The sequence below is a fragment of the Oncorhynchus mykiss genome, chromosome 10, assembly GCF_057628025.1.
Source record: "Oncorhynchus mykiss isolate SJ-2025 chromosome 10, ASM5762802v1, whole genome shotgun sequence".
NCBI classification, from domain to species: Eukaryota; Metazoa; Chordata; class Actinopteri; order Salmoniformes; family Salmonidae; genus Oncorhynchus; species Oncorhynchus mykiss.
Window position 1 is genome coordinate 17,889,498 of NC_143031.1, and position 21,959 is coordinate 17,911,456.

At 41.9% G+C, this 21,959-nt stretch overlaps 2 protein-coding genes across 10 annotated transcripts in view; both read left to right on the forward strand.

The window, feature by feature from the left end:
* The window catches only part of clip2 (CAP-GLY domain containing linker protein 2), a 70,792-nt gene extending 68,752 nt beyond the window's left edge, over nucleotides 1-2,040 (forward strand). For all 7 annotated transcript variants that reach the window (XM_036989823.2, XM_021617636.3, XM_021617635.3 and 4 more), the window contains one exon: nucleotides 395-2,040. In XM_036989823.2, the coding sequence (XP_036845718.2) occupies nucleotides 395-406 (12 nt within the window). In that variant the 3' untranslated portion in view covers nucleotides 407-2,040. The remainder of the gene's footprint in view (nucleotides 1-394) is intronic.
* A 788-nt stretch (nucleotides 2,041-2,828) lies between these two features.
* gtf2ird1 (GTF2I repeat domain containing 1) overlaps nucleotides 2,829-21,959 on the forward strand; it is a 39,059-nt gene continuing 19,928 nt past the window's right edge. Inside the window, exons 1-15 of one of the 3 annotated variants that reach the window (XM_021617641.3) lie at nucleotides 2,829-3,216; nucleotides 9,500-9,632; nucleotides 10,631-10,772; nucleotides 11,110-11,286; nucleotides 11,542-11,725; nucleotides 13,496-13,827; nucleotides 14,158-14,253; nucleotides 16,128-16,211; nucleotides 16,577-16,760; nucleotides 17,583-17,608; nucleotides 18,078-18,204; nucleotides 18,545-18,588; nucleotides 18,999-19,079; nucleotides 19,682-19,801; nucleotides 21,855-21,902. In XM_021617641.3, the coding sequence (XP_021473316.2) occupies nucleotides 9,507-9,632; nucleotides 10,631-10,772; nucleotides 11,110-11,286; nucleotides 11,542-11,725; nucleotides 13,496-13,827; nucleotides 14,158-14,253; nucleotides 16,128-16,211; nucleotides 16,577-16,760; nucleotides 17,583-17,608; nucleotides 18,078-18,204; nucleotides 18,545-18,588; nucleotides 18,999-19,079; nucleotides 19,682-19,801; nucleotides 21,855-21,902 (1,771 nt within the window). In that variant the 5' untranslated portion in view covers nucleotides 2,829-3,216; nucleotides 9,500-9,506. Of the gene's footprint in view, nucleotides 3,222-9,499; nucleotides 9,633-10,630; nucleotides 10,773-11,109; nucleotides 11,287-11,541; nucleotides 11,726-13,495; nucleotides 13,828-14,157; nucleotides 14,254-16,127; nucleotides 16,212-16,576; nucleotides 16,761-17,582; nucleotides 17,609-18,077; nucleotides 18,205-18,544; nucleotides 18,589-18,998; nucleotides 19,080-19,681; nucleotides 19,802-21,854; nucleotides 21,903-21,959 lie in introns of all 3 variants that reach the window. The other 2 variants (XM_021617642.3, XM_021617643.3) reach the window with 2 other exon arrangements.

Sequence of the window (21,959 nt, forward strand, 5' to 3'; positions counted from 1 at the left end):
TTATTGCCATTCCCACAATGAGTTACATAAATACAACATTAATGGCTTGCTTACCAAACACAGATAAAGCCTAGTTCTAGACCGGGGCAGGCAGCCCTGGTCCTGGAGTGCCGCAAGAACTTCTTGTTTTGGATTTAACTGGCCTAGAAGACCAGGTGTGTTGAATTTAGACCATCACTGAACTGATCAATTAGCTCAGTTGGTCAGGTGTGGTGCCTAATTGGAACAAAATCCTGCGGCACTCCAGGAACAGGGTTGCCTATCTGTTCTAGACTTAAAAGCATGCTCAATAGAGAATCTCCATTTCATCTGTGCCATAAATTAATATTCTGAAGTATGTATTTGATAGATTATTTGAACTTTTTCTTCTTCAACTTCATGGCTTCCTCCCCAGGAACAACACTAATATAGGAGAAGAAGAGCCCATCTTGAATTGGGGAAATGCATAGCTACATTTTAAAAGAAAAATAAGTCACTACGACGTTAAGACTTGGGACTAGTACTCCATTGGACTCCAGACGCCATTTTCTGTTTACAGTTACTACCAAAACAATGACTACCAAAACAATGATTCTCAATATGTACATTTAATCTGTTGCAAAAAATAAAATCACCCATTAGCCAATCTTAAGACAGATCAAAGATACTGTAAAATGGACATGGAGGTGAATAATAAATCGGTACGACCTTTATAAACTGATACCTACCCTGCAGACTACCTCCAAGGATGGTATTGGACATGGGAGAACCTTTTATGGTAGTTTATTAGAGATCATGACCCTACAACTCATGAGAAACTATTTTGTGAATTACTTATTGTGACTCCAGAGAATGGAATGACTCTGGTGTCTGATTGAAAGCAAAGAAGAAGAATTTGGCTTCAATCCACCACTTTTTGTTATTTATTTGCCACACTGCTTTTGATCCTTCTTAGAGTACTGTAGCTGATTTGATTTGGCCAGTTACGTTCAGAACAATTTTCTCAAGCTCCTCCATGTTCAAGGACTCATGCTCTGTAGCGAACGTGAATGAAACGATTATCCTGCTGGATTTTGGCTGATGTTGTGAAATAGCTGCATTATCAGAATTGTGCATACTGTAAACGTGTATTTAGCCAACTGAACCAATCCAACTCAGCGCCGTATTTGCATTAAATAGCTATCAGTTTAATGGTTTACTAATTTGAACTGAGTTATCCATTAATTTCACTATGGCTTCACTAGATAGTGGTAAACCGTACCACTTTGTAGTGTTTCCGTAAACAGGGGTTTTAAAAAAATACCAGTATTAACTTCTTATTGTTGATCATTTATCTAAAGACATTTGACCATGCCATGGGATCACTTTGTCCTTTGATTAGAGTAGGCCACTCAAGGGCTGTTTGGAGCACAATCCAAACAATGGAATGTTCTAATATGTATCCCAAATGGCACACTGTTCCCAATATAGTGCACTACTTCTGAGTAGAGCCCTATGGACCCTGGTCAAAAGTAGTGAAATATAGTGCCATTTATGACACAACCCTACTGTAACTGCTCCCTCCCTTGGTTGAAGAACACACATCTGGATGACGTTTAAACAAATCCTAATCATAACGTACAGAATTGATACATTATGGTCTTCCAAATGATATTATCTCTGTTTAACAAGCCAACAGGGAAATACTAAGTGTAGGCCATTACTGTATTTACGGGATATTGGTTGACATTCTGGTCTGTCTCAAATGGCACCCTATTCCCTATATAGTGCACTACTTTTTGGCACTGGTCAAAAGTAGTGCACAATATAGAGAATAGCATGCCATTTGAAATGCACTGTCTTTGGAGAACATTATCTTGATGTGAGTAATGTGGAATGTAAGACTTGGGATTGACATTGCTTGGACAAAGTGTTGGGCTGGCCCTCGCTCAGCGAAACTGAAGCTACAAACTGTCATTGGAAAATGTATATTGCCTTTTTTCAGATGGGAAACACTTCATACCCTTTATTGCTGTAATGATTTCTGAGATTGAGTCATTAAATATTAACAATGTGGGAAAAGGATTGTGGTGTTTTATTTCAAGTGGACATTTGATGGTCTTTTCTGAAGTTTTGTTATGCCTTTATTGAACACTTATTAACCTTTAAGTACAATCACTCACAAATAAATACTGTTGCACATGCACATTAGCACACACCAAACACTAAGCTCCCACTGCTGACTGTGTAAACAATTTGGCTCACTTGTGGAAGTGATGGATATCATTCATGGAACATTTTCCAAAGTAGAGGCTGTGAAGTGAGGGGGTGAAAAAAGTGTAGCAACAAATGGTTTGAAGGTTTCCAGAAATGTATTTCTACAAGTGGGACCTGAGAGTAAAATACTGCTCTCAGAACACTAGGGGCAAAGTAAACTGCTATTCATGATTTATGTACTTGGCCAATGTAACCAATAAAGCGAGCAGGATCACATGCATAGGGACAGTTATGGCACTGCTCAGGTGGCTGACCAAAATAGTTCACAATTAAACTCTTGATATCATACAGAGGTATTGTATTGCTATCCTAATGCATTATTTAGGTGTTCCCTTTTTCACTATTGTAGAGTCAATACCAATAATTCACCGACATTATTAACCTGTCAATTAATACATTGTCCACTATAATAAATATGATTATATTAGTCAATTCGTGTTAATAGTAATTTCGGTGCAGTCTAGTCTAAATGTTTTGTAAGGCTATTTAGTAAAATGTTTAATGCTGACTGGTATATTTGTTTTTACCAGAGGTTTAAATCTGAAAAGTGAAATATCCTGTTTGTTTTTGTCGCATCACGTCCTTCTCCGGACGAGTTTCCCCCATTGAGGTAGTTCCCCCCCATGGTTTCCCAGAGGTTGCTTAATCCTATATGTAAATTACAGCCAATAGATGCTGTTGTTGAGTTGGGCTGGGATTAGCGGAGGCGAATGACTTTCAATTTTACTGGATTACAGAACAAAGGGGAAAGGGGACATACTCCACTGTTAAAGAAAAGAGAGAGAAACGGGGAAAATGGACAAATAATCTCGGCGATAACATTTTGCAATCGATTTTGTGCCATAATGCTTCAGATCACAAGGTTTCGAAAACACGATAATGCTACATTTTAGATGGGAATTCTACAGTTGCGGTTGGATTAAACGGGGAATAACCTTATTACGGGATTGACAGCATAACGACATTTAAACGTTATTTTTGGTAAGGTATGCCTCATGCTATTGTAATATTTATTAACTTCGAACAGAAAACCGTGTTTTGTGAGCACGTGACTTTATGACTGTACAAATTGTGAAATTACAGATTATAATTCTGGGGGAGGAGATGGGCCAGTTAGCTAACCCGTTATTGTGGCTAGCTAGCTAATTCGTCGATTGAATCATCTCGCGATTTCTTTAGCTATATATCTAGCTAGATGCAAATAAATGGTATGAGCTCATTTACATTTCTGTAGCTAGCTAAACGGTGTAACGTTACATCGTTATATTCGCAGCGAGCCAACTGCAACTAAATTCTGCACACTGATACGAGAAGTCTTGTTTTGGCGTGCGCATCGTTGGATAAATGTAGCTATATTGATAGCCAACATTATCAAGAAAGAAAGGTAGCTAGATAATATAGCTAGCCAGCCCTCCGGTCGTGTTTTTGTTGCCTGCAGATGGCACATTACAGTTTGAGGATACATTAAGACCTTATTCAAGACCACGTCAACCATTTTACTTTGGTGGTAGCTTGCTAGTTTAGTTAGCTACAGTAACTAGTTAATTAAATTACTCAGCAGCGAGCGTTTTGTTCAATCATGTCAATATTATCTAGCTAGCTAACGGTAGTTAGCCAGACCACATTCATTGTTGGTTGAACAACGCTTTCACAACTGTCTTGCTCAATTTTGTCAAATATATTTATTTCATCTGTGGCAGTTTGGTCTTCCCTATCTCATTTAGCTAGCTAACGTGACTCTTGCGTTCTACTTTTCTGTAACATTGGCTAGTTAGCTACAGTCAGGATCCAAACCTCCCCAATGAATGTAGCTAGCTAATCTGGAGTTGGGCGTGTAGCTGATTGTCATGTCATGAACACATCACTGAAGTTCACCTGAAACAAGCTTCACATGCAGTTTACCTAAGAGCCACATCCTAATGCATGCAAGGTCTTCTGACATTACCTGAGACGTGTGTAAAGGCAGCTAGCTACAGTAGCCAATCCCCATGCTGTCTCAGTAAATGTTTCAAGCGGTAACTCCATATAGCCTACTCATTCTCCAGTAACGTTAGGTGATAGGAAGGTAGCTAGCTAGGAGCTTGAACAAATACAATTAAAATTGCTCGCTAAAATTAAAAAAATAGAATTTTTGTGGATCTTGTGCCTTTTATTTCTTCGCAATCCAGGGATGGAAGGTGTTGCTGAACTCTTATGCCACAACAATTTACGGCAAATCGAGAAAATGTAAATATTCTTATTAAACTGCTTTTTTCATCTTCATTCTTGGTAGTTAATGCCAAAGCAGCCCATTTAATGCCACAACACTTCTGGCAGCTACTCACCCCAACTATAGTGACACATTTTCATTGAATCTAATGAGCTGCTTTAACATTAGCTATAGCCTAGCATGCTGACAGAAAAGTTTAATAAAAAACTAGCCCTATTTCAATCTTCTCCGTTTGCCGTAAATTGTTGTGGGATTATTAGGAGTACAACATCACCTTCTATTCCTGGATTGAAGCACGTTTTTAAACCATTTCAATACAGTTGAAGTACCCTAAGGTGCAATTGCAAATATGGGCATAAGGACATTTCAACCCAGAAGGAGAGCATATCTTCTGGACAAACTGTTTTGGCTAGATCTTCACCCCGCGCCAGGTTGTTCCAATAATTAGCCTAAACTCTGCAACAAAGTAACTGTGATTTTAAACGTATTTTGTGAAAGCCACAGGTCCATTTCAATTATTAGGACTTTATCTTTCCTATTTTTGAATGATCCCAATATTTTATTTCACCTGATGTTTTCCCTAGCTAGCTGAATTGCAGGCGTACTTGCTGTCATTTATCTAGATTGACACGTGGTTGTGGGTTTTCATTCCACCCTTGTACTTGATTGATTAATTAAGGTCACTAATTAGGAAGGAACTCCCCTCACCTAGTTGTTTAGGTCTTAATTGAAAGGAAAAACCCAAATCCCGCAGACACTCAGCCCTCCGTGGAATGAGTTTGACACCCCTGGCTATGTCTAGGCTCTAGGTCGTTCCATGTAGTTGAACTATTCCAGAACTAGTTGGATCTCCCAACCAGAGGAGATGTTCTCATGGCTCTGCCTATCCCACAACGCCGGCATAATAGCCTAGTTGATGTATGTATACAGCTAAGTAGGTCTACAACCTCTGGGATCATGCCTGGCATGCCCAGAGTTCAATACAATTAAAAGTAAATGATCAGCACCGAGCCCAACGATTTAGATGGAGTTGTGGTCTTCAAAAGGTCTGTGACCGGAATGGCTTTTTAAGGGATATTAGCAAAGTATTGTATATCAATGGCAGCAAGCACCACAAGCCTCTTAGTGCAAAATCAGCTCAGAAAACCATGATACCCCTTCTTCTGAGAACATTGTAGCCTATTATCTCTGGCTAAATACTGCTTGGGCAATTATTCAACAAGTAAAGGATAAGCTCTGCCCCCTGCAGCCTGGAGAGGTTTGCATGGCATGAAGAAAATAAAATTGCCGGCTTCCTCGGGGGAGACTCAAATGGGTTAGGATTTAGGATGTCATTAGCTGGAGCATTTAAGGATGGCAGCCAGAACAGAGTTGTATCATTTTAAGATCAGGGTGTACTCACATACCAGGGAAGTGTTCGGAAGTGTAGCTATACTGTTTCTTTTATTTCTTTCTTTCTAGTTAATTTTACAATTAAGGAACAGGCAACACATTTTAAGTACTGTAGCCTGTTGGTATCATTGCATTTTAGGTCTATGTTTAGCCTACAGTCTGAAATTACTGGCCGTAAGTAGAGAGATAAACTAATATTGCAACCAGTTTAATATATTTGTTTTAACCTTGCCAGTAGTCAAAGTTTGCAATGTTTGTGTGTGTGTGTATATAAAATAAACTCAGCAAAAAAATAAATGTCCCTTTCTCAGGACCCTGTTTTTCAAAGATAATTAGTAAAAATCCAAATAGCTTCACAGATCTTCATTGTAAAGGGTTTAAACACTGTTTCCCATGCTTGTTCAATGAACCATAAACAATTAATGAACATGCACCTGTGGAACGCTCGTTAAGACACTAACAGGTTACAGACGGTAGGCAATTAAGGTCACATTTATGAAAACTTAGGACACTAAAGAGGCCTTTCTACTGACTCTGAAAAACACTAAAAGAAAGATGCCCAGGGTCCCTGCTCATCTGCATGAAGTGCCTTAGGCATGCTGCAAGGAGGCATGAGGAATGCAGATGTGGCCAGGGCAATAAATTGCAATGTCCGTACTGTGAGATACCTAAGACAGTGCTACAGGGAGACAGGATGGACAGCTGATCGTCCTCGCAGTGGCAGACCACGTGTAACAACACCTGCACAGGACATCCGGACATCACACCTGTGGGACAGGTACAGGATGGCAACAACAACTGCCCTTGTTACACCAGGAATGCACAGTCCCTCCATCAGTGCTCAGACTGTCTGCAATAGGCTGAGATAGGCTGGACTGAGGGCTTGTAGGCCTGTTGTAAGGCAGGTCCTCACCAGACATCACCGGCAACAACGTCGCCTAAGGGTACAACCCCACCGTCGCTGGACCAGACATGACTAGCAAAAAGTGCTCTTCACTGACAAGTCGCGGTTTTGTCTCACCAGGGATGATGGTCGGATTCACGTTTTTCGTCGGAGGAATGAGCGTTACGCCGAGGCCTGTACTCTGGAGCGGGATCAATTTGGAGGTGGACGGTCTGTCATGGTCTGAGGCGGTGTGTCACAGCATCATCGGACTGAGCTTGTTGTCATTGCAGGCAATCTCAACGCTGTGCGTTACAGGGAAGACATCCTCCTCCCTCATGTGGTACCCTTCCTGCAGGCTCATCCTGACATGACCCTCCAGCATGACAATGCCACCAGCCATACTGCTCGTTCCGTGCGTGAATTCCTGCAAGACAGGAATGTCAGTGTTCTGCCATGGCCAGCGAAGAGCCCATATCTCAATCCCATTGAGCACGTCTGGGACCTGTTGGATTGGAGAGTGAGGGCTAGGGCCATTCCCCCCCAGAAATGTCTGGGACCTTGCAGGTGCCTTGGTGGAAGAGTGGGGTAACATCTCACAGCAAGAACTCGCAAATCTAGTGCAGTCCATGAGGAGGAGATGCACTTCCGTACTTAATGCAGCTGGTGGCCACACCAGATACTGACTGTTGCTTTTGTTTTTGACCCCCCCCCCGTTGTTCAGAGACATATTATTCCATTTCCATTAGTCACATGTCTGTGGAACTTGCTCAGTTTATGTTTCAGTTGTTGAATCTTATGTTCATACAAATATTTGCACATGTTAAGTTTGCTTCAAATAAACACAGTTGACATTGAGAGGATGTTTCTTTTTTTTGCTGAGTTCATATAGATACACACACACACACGCTACCGTTCAAAAGTTTGTGGTACTTAGAAATGTCCTTGTTTTTTAAAGAAAAGCTAAAAAAGAAGACCATTAAAATAACATCAAATTGATCAGAAATACAGTGTAGACATTGTTAATGTCCAGCAGCCCGGAGTCGCCTCTTCACTGTTGACGTTGCTGGTACTATTTAATGAAGCTGCCAGTTGAGGACTTGTGAGGCATCTGTTTCTCAAACTAGACACTCCAATGTACTTGTCCTCTTGCTCAGTTGTGCACCGGGGTCTCCCACTCCTCCTGGTCAGAGCCAGTTTGTGCTGGTCTGTGAAAGTAGTACACAAATAGGTTATTTGTGTTGACTTCCAGTAGCTAAATTGGAACTGGAACCATATTCGTTCATTTGCATTTTTCAATCTCAACATCAGTGGCTTTTGTCATTGTCTATGCTCTTTGTTTTGACATTTGTGCTTGTGACTGAGTGACATTGCATTTGAAGTATCCTAAACTCTGCCAGCCACAAAAGTCATCCTTTGAGTTCACTAGCGGTGGCTTTCTCTGGCTGCGAACAAAATGACGGTGCCCCCTTCTCTCATTTTTCGTGCCTCTTTTGCCTTAAAGATAACGAGTGGAAGAGACAAACGATTACGCCACCGAAATAGATGGAGGGGGTTCATGTTTGCTGTGGGCTCAGGGGATGCCGATTTCAGACAGGCATATTGGTGCAGCTGAGGCTATCTCTCTCTCTCTCTCTCTCTCTCTCTCTCTATGTCCTCCCCCAGTGTTGAGTCTGTGGTTTGGGGCTGCCTGGAGGCTAGGATAATAGCTCCCAGTGTCTGAAGAGATTAAAGGCCAGAGCTGCATTGTTCAAATGCCTCGAGATTAGTTTCCAAGGAGACGGATTGCAGTTGCCATGAGAACGCAGGGTCTGGAATTAGGATTGCGATTTTATTATTTTTATGCCCCACTCTTTCCAGACCTCTTTTATTTACCCTATCTTTCCTTGACTTTGTCTTGACACGGAGTGTGTAGTGGCCAGCTGACATGTTTGTGATGAAAATGTTAGGTTACTCCCTTGCAAATAGGCTAATTACGAGTTTGCTCCTACTCGGCCATCTATTTCCAAATTACATTGAAATTAGACCCAATGGGGGGGCAAACATAATTTCTTTGCCAAGAGTACCGTCTAAGGAGAGCAAGTTAAGGATGAAGGGATTCAAATAAATAATCTGAGCTAGCTTTAATTGGCTGACAAAGGCTTATCGTAATTAGGTACTTTCACGTGTGTGACGGATTTGGGCATTAGCATAACATGCAGGGTATTATCGTCACTTTTAAAGCCTCTTAATGAGAAGAAACCTCCCCCCTCCAACCCAACAACATCCCTTCCCCCCTCCAACTGCCATGTTTCATCACAATTCAAAATGCAGCCTGACCATGTTGTCAGAATCAAACAAAATTGGTTACTTGTTGTTTTATTGAAGCAATGAATGGCAGTGACACCTTATTCCCTCCAGATCAATGTCATGTGCATTTGGTTACTGCTCATTCATTTGTAGGCTTCAGCTATCTTAAATGGCAGGACATGCCTTTGTCTATCAAGCATAACCAATTTACTTTGACCACGTATACACATCCTCCTTGTTGTCATACTCAGACCAAGCTCCAGGGTGAAGTTTCCCCTCCCCAATCTTTACCTTAACCATCAGTGTGGAAAATGCAAAACTGACCCAAGATCAATGTCAGGGGACAACTTCACCCTACTCCCAGAAGTGACTGGTGGAATGCAGATGAGACCCCATACACATTTATTGAATTTACACAGACACACACAAATGACCGTTTCGCTTAATCTTCTTGATTACTCAACTTTGCTCTCTGTTTTGTGTCCCCTAAGTGGAGGAATGGCGCAGATGAGGAAGTCAGGATGTGATGGGATAAGAACTAACTCCCGGGCTGAGCTGCGGGTCCCACAGGTGTCAGCCAGACAGGAGATCCTCACCAGCCTAGTGTCTGCGTTGGACTCAGTGGTATGACCAGTCACACACACACACACACATTATTAATCTGGCCATGGAAAACCATATGAAAGACTGATTAGTCAGTCTTATTTTGTTGACGTCTTATTTCGATGACTCTTTACAGAAACAAATTGACCTTAGAAAACATCGTGAAGTGAACCACTGATGAAGCCGGAAGAAGAGTAGTTGAATAGATGGGTTAGCTGACAACGTCACGAAAACGATTCGCATGCTTCAATGGGCAGAAGTCTTTGTGTTGTTGTGATTCTGAATGGCCAGATAGCTAGCAACAATGACAAGAAGCTGCAATGTGGGGAATCGTAGATGGCTCATTTCAGCTAATAGGTAAAACTGGAGTTTTTACCCTTGTAGGATGACCAGAATTAGAATTAGGGTGACTTAAATGAATGGAGGCCAGAGAAAAAAAGTGGTAAAAAGATTCTGTGTATGAATTAAGAATTACGGCTACTGGCTACCTGACAGGCTGACATTCCTGTTGAACTCGTCATCTTTCTTCTCGAATCCGCAGGACATAAAACAATATTGATAAGATGGCAATCAATTTTAAGATATTTTAGTATGAGCTTTTCATATTCATTTGAAATTCCTGTTATTTTTTGGGGAGATTTCTCACCAAAACAAAGCGTATCTCTGAAATGTCAACGGAGCGCTGAGTGTGTACCGGGCTTTTTATTTTCACAGCCTTTTCCAAGTAATTCAGCTTGTATCATGCTAATTTAGCTTTTTTTCGACTCGCACATGTATTTATGTTTTCAATAAACATTGGAGAATATAGTTTACATGTCAACAATCTAAGCCTGTTTTGCCCCATAATTGCGCACTCAACGGTTTTGTTGCTAAACAACCAACCTGTGTATAGGATGATAGGCTAAATGTTTAATGGATAAGTGTACCCTGAGCTTCACAGTAGCCATAGCAAATCGTTGTTTTTATTAACTGACCATTAGGTGGATTACCTATGACCTTGTCTTTAACCTGTGTTCCAGTGCACAGCCATGTCAAAGCTCAACGCCGAGGTAGCTTGCATCACCGTGCACGAGGACAGCGTGATCACCGTGGGAACAGAGAAGGGAAGAGTCTTCCTCAACTCACGGAGGGAAATACAAACAGACTTCCACAAGTTTTGCAGTGAGTGTTCCCTGTGTAGTGGGCAAAAAAAGGTGAATCAGGTTAACGATTAGGTTCGATTTTTCACTTGGATCAAAAATGCAACTACATTTTGCTCACAGATCCTACTGTTGTCTTGGAGCTGAACAGTTTTTATCTGAGCCTATTAAGGTTTTGAATTAAATAAGTAAGATGATCTTTAGTTTTACATGTTTTGTCATTTAGTAGATGCTCTTATCCAGAGCATTACTTCTTCTAAAGCAAGTGAGATCCAGAATAGACCTTCCTTGTGTGAAACTTACAGGGTGAAAAGTAGAAATATAATCCCTTCAGTTTCTCATGCTTGACTCTTTTTCAGAGATGCCCTGTCTACAAGGGCTGACCACAGTGAATGCCCATGTCAATGTCCAGGAAAATGAATCATGCAAGCTTGGCAAAGAGGGCGGGCACGGCAAACAGAGGGCCTCAACAGACGCCCACTCTAACATCTTTGTCTTGAGAAAAATGGTGGAAGAAGTATTCAGTGTGCTTTACAGTAAGGGCTTCAAAATACAGCACAGAACAAATATAATTTGTATAGGTCTACGCCATTTGAATTCTTTCTAATTTCTCATTTAACATTCTAATTTCAACCTTCTCATAACTGAAATCAAATTTCAGATGTGATTGAATGGAATGTTGATTTTTACAGTGTCTACGTGTCAAACAATCATTTGACATGTCCTTTTCTCATTTCTACCTTCATTAGTCATTAGTCATTTGATGCTGTATGTATGTGATGATTTGCCAGGCGAAGCCGTTGGGAAGAGTAGCCTGGTCCCTGTGCCTTATGAGTGGATCCTGAAGGACCCCAGCTCTGTGGTGGCCCACGGCCTGCCTGAGGGGATCGCCCTGAGGAAACCTGCCGAGTACGACACCAAGACCTTAATGAAGATCCTTGAGCAGAGCAACCGCATCCACTTCACTGTCAAAAGGTGACCTGACTCCATACAGTACACCATAACGTACATACAGTTGAAGTCGGAAGTTTACGTACACTTAGGTTGGAGTCATTAAAACTTGTTTTTCAACCACTCCACAAACTTCTTGTTAACAAACTATAGTTTTGGCAAGTGACACAAGTCATTTTTCCAACAACTGTTTACAGACAGATTGTTTCACTTATCATCCACTATATCACAAGGGACCAATCTGACCAGTGGGTCAGAAACTTACATACACTAAGTTGACTATCCCTTTAAACAGCTTGGAAAATACCAGAAAATTATGTCATGGCTTTAGAAGCTTCTGATAGGCTAATTTACATCATTTGAGTCAATTTGAGGTGTACCTGTGGATGTATTTCAAGGCCTACCTTCAAACTCAGTGCCTCTTTGCTTGACCTCATGGGAAAAATGAAAAGAAATTAGCCAAGACCTTAGGAAAAAAATTGTCGGCCTCCACAAGCCTGGTTCATCCTTGGGAGCAATTTCCAAACGCCTGAAGGTACCATGTTCATCTGTACAAACAATAGTACGCAAGTAGTACGCAAGTATAAACACCATGGGACCACGTAGCCGGCATACCACTCAGGAAGGAGACACATTCTGTCTCCTAGAGATGAACGTACTTTGGTGCGAAATCAATCCCAGAACAGCAAAGGACCTTGTGAAGATGCTGGAGGATACAGGTACAAAAGTATCTATATCCACAGTAAAACGAGTCCTATTTCGACATTACCTGAAAGGCCACTCAGCAAGGAAGAAGCCACTGCTCCAAAACCCCCATACAAAAGCCAGACTATGGTTTGCAACTGCACATGGGGACAAAGATCATACTTTTTGGAGAAAGGTTCCTCTGGTCTGATGAAACAAAAATAGAACTGTTTGGCCATAATGACCATCGTTATGTTTGGAGGAAAAAGGGTGAGGCTTGCAAGCCGAAGAACACCATCCCAACCGTGAAGCACGGGGGTGGCAGAATCATGTTGCAGGCGTGCTTTGCTGCAGGATGGACTGGTGCACTTCACAAAATCGATAGCATCATGAGGGAGGAAAATGATGTGGATCCTGTAGAACATTTGTGGGGAGAAACAAAAAAGCGTGGGCGAGCAAGGAGGCCTACAAACCTGACTCAGTTACACAAGCTCTGTCACGAGGAATAGGCTGAAATTCACCCAACTTATTGTGGGAAGCTTGTGGAAGACTACCCAAAACGTTTGACCCAAGTCCAACAATTTAAAGGCAGTGCTACCAAATACTAATTGAGTGTATGTAATCTTCTGACCCACTGGGAATGTGATGAAAGAAATTAAAGCTGAAATAAATCATTCTCTCTATTATTATTCTGACATTTCACATTCTTAAAATAAAGTGGAGATCCTAACTGACCCTAACACAGGGAATTTTTACTAGGATTAAATGTCAGAAATTGTGAAAAGCTGAGTTTAAATGTTTTTGGCTAAGGTGTATGTTAACTTCCGACTTCAACTGTAATCCCTTACGTTACTTGTTCCTGTGCATAAATGGCAGAAGTGTAGCAGCATAATTAGGATTGATACAGGGCTGGTCTTGTTGTTGACTTCATGGTTAGGCGATAGGAGGAGACCAGATTCGAGATTACTTTTGAACAACAGAAAGTAACTGGAGGATTTCTCTGCCAAGAATAAGGCACATTGTGACAAGTTGCTATTGGTGTGTCATAATTAGGTTTCACATGGACACACAGCTTTATCTTCTCGTGTTTCCTTCTTCATCTGTTTATAGAACAACAGCAGAGCCCTCGCGGGAGGCTAAGTCAAGCGCCGGCGACGTCAGAAACCACAACTCCTCCTCGGGCGTCATCAAGAGCCTAGCTATCCATGGCCCGGCCTCCAAGCCTGCCACCGCCGCCCAGGAAGTGTCCAACGCTTCAGTCTCAGCCAGCAACTCCATGCTCTCCAGCTTCCTGTATGGCATGCCCATGTCCTCCCAGCCACACCCCGATGGCAAGCTGGACCTCAAGCCCACATCCCTCTTCAACCTGGGTAAAGACCGCCTGGGGGCCTGGGCGGCGGGGGCGGAGAAAGGGACGGCCGCCAAGGACAGTTCCGACAATGGTAAGAGATATGTGACCCCACAGGAACAAGCTGTTAATGAGGTAGCAGTTGATCGATATCCAGGTTACTTCTGAAAAGCCCCTCACCTTTTTGAGTCACTTGTTTATGCACTAAATATTGTCTGTGATTTTATTCATTTGACAGGAGAGTGGTTACTATTCTCCCTGTCATTTTTGTGAGTGGTTGTACTACTGGCTGTCATTTCACATAACTTATTTGATAGAGAATCTGTTTTGATTATGGGATTTAGATTTTTCAAGATTTGCTCGACTCTGAAAGCATCAGTATGATGTTTATCAATGTTTAATTTCTGCCATTTTGTCTGTTCAGGTGAGTGGATAGGACTCCAAGGGGAGTTGGGCCAGACTCCTCCCAGCATCCACGTCTCCAAACGCCTCCTGTTTTCCATAGTTCATGAGAAGTCAGGTAGGCTTGAACTGGAACTAGACACAGATAGACGCACACCTGTAGGCCACAAACTCATACCCTTTTCACACTATCGTTTTGACCCAACCATCTATGCCGGGTCGGATATTTTCCATTCACATTGTTCATGGTTCCAGCAACTATGGTGGTTGTGTAACCGGTACAGCCTGGCTTGGCTCAGTGTGGCTCAGCTCATTAATGTGGAACAGGGTTCAGTTTTTAGGCAGCTCACCTCACCCCCCCCCCCTGCCAGACAATGCATATACTCTAGTTCTAGGTACAGACTCAGTCTAAGAGAATGACTTGTCACCTCACACTTATTGGCAATTTTTTCCTCTGAATCGCACAATGCAGTTCATTAAAGGGGAGGGGTATGTCAACAATCATATCAATCAACCAATGGATTTTACCCCACATTATAGACTCCTCTCCTTTGTAAGGCCACAATTCAAATGCTGCATTCCCATATGCTTCACAGCAGAGCAAATAATGCAATACTGTCATGTTGTCTGACATGATGGAGAAATTACTACTATTTCATTTTTGTAGTAACCAAAAAAGTGTGAAACAAATCAAAATATACTTTATATTTGAGATTCTTCAAATAGGCCACCATTTGCCTTGATGACAGCTTTGTACACTGTTGGCATTCTCTCAACCAGCTTCACCTGGAATGCTGGAACAGTCTAGAAGGAGTTCCCACATATGCTGAGCACTCATCCCAAACCATCTCAATTGGGTTTGAGGTCGGGGGAATTGTGGAGGCCAGGTCATCTGATGCAGCACTCCATCACTCTCCTTCTTGGTAAAATAGCCCTAACACAGCCGGGAGGTGTGTTGGGTCATTGTCCTGTTGAAAAACAAATGATAGTTCCACACAGCCCAAACAAGATGGGATGGCGTATCACTGCAGAATGCTGTGGTAGCCATGCTGGTTAAGTGTGCCTTTGAATTCTAAATAAATCACTGACAGTGTCACCAGCAAAGCACCCACAAACCATAACACCTCCTCCTCCTTGCTTTACGGTGGGAAATACACATGCAGAGATCATCTGTTCACCCACACCACGTCTCACAAAGACACAGCGGTTGGAACAAAAAATCTCAAATTTGGACTCCAGACCGAAGGACGACAGTCACCTTGTCCTAGAGAGATTTACAGAGCCCTTATTTCAAGTGTTTCTAAAAATCCCCTTTGGGAAAAATGAATGGTGTAAAAAGTGATTGGAACCATTTCCCTGTTTGAGCGTTAGGCATATTGCACCCTGACATGGCCACCAGGGTTGGGGTTAATTCCACAAATGCAATTCTAATTCAATTCCCTTACCCTGTAAATTCCATTCCAATGTTAGGTCAATTCCAAAAATGAAAATCACAATTTAATATTATCCCCAACAATTCCACAAATTCAAATGCAATTTCCTTAGGTGGTCAGGCTGATCATGTCACTGTTTAGACAGCCTAGCTATACTTGAAATATAGGAATACAAGTTGAATTTACCTAAAACAAATCATGCAGACAGTTTGTGATACTAAGTGCATTAATTCCATTAACTTGGAAATATGCAATTATTGAATTCCAATTAAATTCCAAAGAATACATTTTTTACAATTCAAATTGAATTCCAATACAAAAAGTCTAATTCCAATTAAATTCTATAACTTTAAGATTGTTGAAATTCGAATGGAATTCAACATAAATCCTCCACTTCATGAGTGAATTAAATCATTTATTTGTAAATTAAAATTGGATTTCACACCAACCCTGATGCCCACCACCTAAGCCCTATTTTGAGCCAGGAAAAAACCCTGTTAGTATACATGTGGAAAGTAGACATTTTTATGTTTACGTTATTCTCTTTTGCGCTCAACAGAAAAATGGGACTCGTTCATTCGAGAGACTGAGGACATAAACACACTGAGAGAATGTGTGCAGATCCTGTTCAACAGTCGCTATGGTGAGATGGTCAACCACTCTTTCTCAGCATGGTTTCCTATTGTAGGGCATTAGCTGATAAAAATGTTTAGGGTTTTAAAACGTTCCTGTTTCCCAGACCCATATTAAAGTTAGTCCTAGTCTCTGGGAAAATGCCCCTTATACAATTGGTCATTTTCTCAACACTTTTTTTCATGTAATTTCTTTACTATAGAATGATTGTCTTTAGTCCGTTTTCAGCTGTCATGACTGCTTATTAATCTATCCACACCCACCCATCCATCCATTAATTGATCCATTCATTACATACTTATTAAGGCAGTATTGTAGGGTCTTGTAGGGTGATTGATGTCCGTCACTGATTTCTGACAACTCCTGTATTTTCAGCGGAGGCCCTGGGCTTGGACCACATGGTTCCAGTGCCGTACCGGAAGATAGCCTGTGACCCAGAGGCCGTGGAGATCATCGGCATCCCAGACAACATCCCCTTCAAAAGGCCCTGCACCTACGGAGTGCCCAAACTCAAACGCATCCTGGAGGAACGCCATGGGGTCCGCTTTGTAGTCAAAAGGTAAACGATCTGAGATCCATCTGAGATTATACTGGTAAAGTCTCTCATTCTTTCCTCCAGAGATTACACTGTAGTGTATAGGGGACCCATATCAGGGCTGCATAACGCATCATACCAGGGTTTCGTGATAAGGCACTAAATGAAAAAAAACGGAGTGAAACAGGGAAGAACTACTACTACTGCAGCTGTCCAGTAAGAAACATGCCCTAATGAAAACAACCCTGTTTGAGGAGAACCACTGTTTTATGAACTACAATCACAGCATCTGTCATTTATCTAAAATGTCCTATTTGGCAAACTGATTCAACGAACGGAGAAGTGTGAACCCAGGCCATCTGTTGGTTAAATTCCCTGCCCTCCAATAGACAATGGCCCACTTACTGGTAACCACCGCATGAACCACACAGTATGGTGCCCCTTGCTCTCTGGCATATTGAGCCAACGTCTCGCTGTTGTTGAACCCATGTGATGAAATACATTTAGATTGGGGCGACACCGCCATCAACGCATCTCTCATGCATAAGGCGACATGGTCATTAATGTTAATAAAATTCCAGCAGATTGAATATTCGATTCTTATCTAAGAGTCATACACTCCTGGTGTTGTTGTTGATATGCGTTGTTGTCATTGTTGTTTATTCAAGATGGCCCAGACATGAACCCTGCAGACCGTGTAGAGATGTCTGTTTGATCTTGTTCCCCTGTTGACATGTCCACTGTTGTTCACCAACAGTTTACTACAGGGGCCCTTTCTACTTGACTGTGACCAATGTCAATAATCACAGTGATTAACAATAACGACCATCTCTGTTCTCATTCCAGAATGTTTGACGAAAGGATTTTCACAGGTAAGACTTCAGCAATTCAGCACGAGGGGGTGTGGTATATGGCCAATATACCACCGCTAAGGGCTGTTCTTATGCACGACGCAAAGCGGAGTGCCTGGATACAGCCGTTAGCCGTGGTATATTGGCCATATACCACAAACCCCATAGGTGCCGTATCGTTATTATAAACTGGTTACCAACATAATTAGAACAGTAAAAAGTCATTTTTGGTCATACCTGTGGTATACAATCTGATATACCACGGCTTTCAGCCAATAAGCAATAAGGGCTCGAACCACCCAGATTATAATGAGTATTTTCATCTTGAATTGTTGATATCTATCCAAAGAAGCCATTAGTATGCCATTTAGCAATGCCATGACCTTGTTTTTCTTTTGATATTGTGTATGTTTAGTTGTAATAGCTTGCTGTGCATCATGGATAATCTGATTGATTGATCTGATTGATTCTGTTATGTTGTGTCACAAAGCTGCTGGTAAGGTGGCCAAGGAAGAGGGCAAGCATGACATAGGCTCCACGTCCGAGGACGGTTTCCCTGACAACCTCCGGGTCCCGTTGGCTGCACTGGAGCTGGTCACCAATCCTCACAGCAGCAGGTATGTATACAACGGCTAGGCCTCAGTCAGTAATGTAGAGGGTGTAGTGACACAAGATGTTATTTGAAATCATCAGAGGAATCTGTTCCGCACCTGTCTTACCCAATCTGCGTCCAGAGATATAAAAGACAATTAGATCAGAAGACAATACAAACAACCCTTTCAACCCATTTTGATATATTGATAGATCCTTTCAGTAAATGCTGCGTGTCCATCACTTGTAATGGAAGGCCATAGCCTGATGTACCACAATAAGTGACACACCACAATTTATCTATGCCAGTTCATTTCAATGTCATAATTCGAAGTTGTGCATTCAAATGATTTGTTTTTCTTTTAGATCTACAAGCTCTTGTGTGAGTCCATTGGCTGACTTCGAAGCAGGTAAGTGACAAGGCAATGCTATGGCCTACTATAGTACTACTGTAATGCGAACCCAAGACGTGAACTCTGAGGTTGGCACTCCTTTTTATGGTAGTCTAACATCAAGAAATATGTTCCATATCCACTCTGTAACCCCTTGGGAATTGCAAATGAAAAACTTAAACCGTCTGAAACTGAACAGATCTTCCTCCCAGAATGTGTGACATTGGATTTTATAGATGCATTTCAAATGTCACTTTATGGGAGGAAGTCTGCTTATGTCCCAAATGACACCCTATTACCTATATAGTACACTACCTTTGACCAGAGCGCAATGGGCCCTGATCAAAAGTAGTGCACTATATAGCGAATAGGGTTCCATATGGGATGCCGCCTTGCCATATTAACTGTTTTTACTCTTACTCCTTTAGGGCCTTCGGGAGATTGTATTCCCTTGAAAAAGATTAAAACGGAGCCCCCAGATGGGGAAATCATCCAGGTGACTGTACCAGGTAAGTGGTGCACCTCTGTCATTATATTACATTTGAAATGGCTTTAGCTGTTAAACCAGATAAAATCTGGGGAGTCGTGAATCTTGGAAATATTTAAACGTATTTTGAGAGGTAGTAGATGCGACATGCTAGCAGGAACCCAACACCGCTGGATTTGACTGTGTGGGCTAGGACATGTGTGCATGCATGCACCTGCTGTTATCCTGACACATGTTATTTCCTCTTTACAATGACCTCTAATAATTCCCCTTGCATTGTGAGGCTGTTCCCCTCTCCCCTTACCTGCTATGTACCTAAGGTCTACTCCGTAGTCTGCCTGACCCTATACTCTCACAACTCCCCGAATTTGTCTCGACAGTTGCTTTCTGTTACCCAGCCTCTGTGCCCAGTACTCTAGCATTTTACCATAACCCAGTCTTAAACATGTTTGGCATGACAATGACAGCCGTGGAGTTGGCAAGAGCACAAATAGATCTGGGACCAGGCTGGTACTTTCTCTCCTCCTTCACGTGACTCTGTCTTGATACCTAGTAGCCTAACAACGTGCTGTCTGTCCCTAAGATACCCAGTACCCTAACAATGTGTTGTTTCTCCTCCCCCAGATGCCAGTGTTTCAGTGGAGGAGCCGAATGAGTCTCATGCTGACCCGGCTGCAGCAGCAGTGGTGGTGGTGGCCACCCCAGCCCAGGCTGCTTCTTGCCACTCTCTGGAAACCCACGCAGGTAACTGCAGCCCCGCCTTCCGTCCCAGTCCCCAGTCCCCTCCACCTCATGGTTGCATCAGGACAGCCCAGGCCCGGCGCCACCCTGGGTCCACCACCGCCAACAAGCTCTCTCCCTCTGTTAGGGAGCTAGGTTACCAGTACACGTATGAAACCACTTTTCACAGATACTCCCCTCTCCCTGTCTCCTTGTCCCCCTTTCACACTTCGTACTCCACCCAGAGTCACTAGTACCCAGTATCACCCCTTACGCCCCACCTCCCACCCACAAGAGTCTCTGCCAAACCTGTAGCACACTAAGTAAGTAATAGGCTGCCTGCTCTAGACAATTTCCATCAGTTTGATTTATAATTTTGAATCCTATTTTTGATGGTATATATTAATTGGCTTTCATCATTGGATGTGTCATTTTTGTGTCATTAGAATCTGATGGATTGTGCATATTTGAGCTGGTGTCCATAAGCAATACCTCAGATTAAACACAGATTTCACAGTCAAGCCTGTTTTCCCACAAAACATACTTAAAGAAAGATTGGTCACCATCGAATCTGTTTACTGGGATTGGAACATATGACACCATTTTGCAAGACATCCAGAGCAGTTTCAGTTTTCTAGTCTAAAGGTTATTTGTAGAAACACTGCAATAGCAACTCTCAATATATTTATTTTTTAAATTGGAGCATTTACCAAACCTGGGTTTATTTTGTCCAGTTTGTGAGTATGTTTTAAATCTGGACTCTCTGTCTCAGGTTTGGTTGTATAGTATATTCACCATACACACCTTCTCGTCTCAACCCCAGCCCTTGCAGCCCAACCCTGTATAGAATTAGCCTGTTTCTCATGCTCCCTATCTCTACCAGTCCTGTGATTTGTCTAGAGTCCCTTTAAGACACCTGAACACCTAGTTTAGTACTCTGAGATAATTATGTCCCTTACCTTAGTCACCCTTCCCCAAGCCCTTATTGTAGTTTAGTAGCACGAGGTAACTAAGAACACTTGAGTACACTACATGCGATAATAATAATAATATATGCCTTTTATCCAAAGCAACTTAGGGTCATGCATGCATACATTTTACATATGGGTGGTCCCGGGAATCGAACCCACTACCCTGGCGTTACAAGCGCCATGCTCTACCACCAATTGAGCTACAAAGGACCACTCTCTTTCTTAATCTCAATTCTAAGTTGTGCTATAGCTGTAGAGATATACTAGCCTGAGTGCCAGTCTGTTTGTGCTATCATGTCAACTCCTTGTCACTTATTGTCAAAAACAAACAGATCTGGGACCAGGCTAGATTTAATATTTGAAGATTTGTAGAGAAGAGGAAAGAAAAAGAATGGTACTCAAGTGTCCACAATAACCTCTAGTCTAGATCCTTAGACATTTTGTTTGTTTCATTTTGGTTGCTTTCATGTTTTGTTAAAGTTCTCTTTTCCATCATCGATCATGAAGGAAGAATTTGCGGGTAAGTGCAGAAAATAGACACTAGATTTCAGTGTTTATTTAAATATCATGCAATGTTTTCTGCAGTATTTTGAAAGATATGTAAATTATCTTTGAGCTATTATCAATGGAGAGACACAATGAATGTGCACAATTGTCATGTAGACAGAGATGCAGATAACATCCTATCACCATGGCACATGTAAAGTCATACTTTGGCTGTTGGTATTACTCTTTTTTTTTACTCAAATAAGCTACCATATGACCTCAGAGACATGAACAGCTTGGAAATAGTGGTCATTCAGAAAAACTGAAATGTTCGGAACTTTGAAATTCACTTAAAGCCATTGAGCAAATATTGATTGTGTATTTACATGTGTTTTCTAATATTTAGCCAGATACTGTAGATATGTTTTAGCACATAAGCAACATTTACGTTTGTCTGTAGCCTAAAGAAGTGTGCTGTTTTTGCATTTAATACATGTCCTCCCAGTTTGATATTGCCGGTTTGGTTGATCGGTCAGTAGCCTGAACCGAAAGTAGTTATGTGAAACCTTTGAAACTTGTCAACCCTACTCATCTCTTTGCCCTCTTCCTTTAAACTGAAGCACTGTCACCTAAACCAGCTTCGCAAGGCCTCAGAAGATCATCTGAAGGTACAGTAGGATTGGCAACCTCTCCCTAAGATCTATCTGTTGGATTCACTGTAGGCT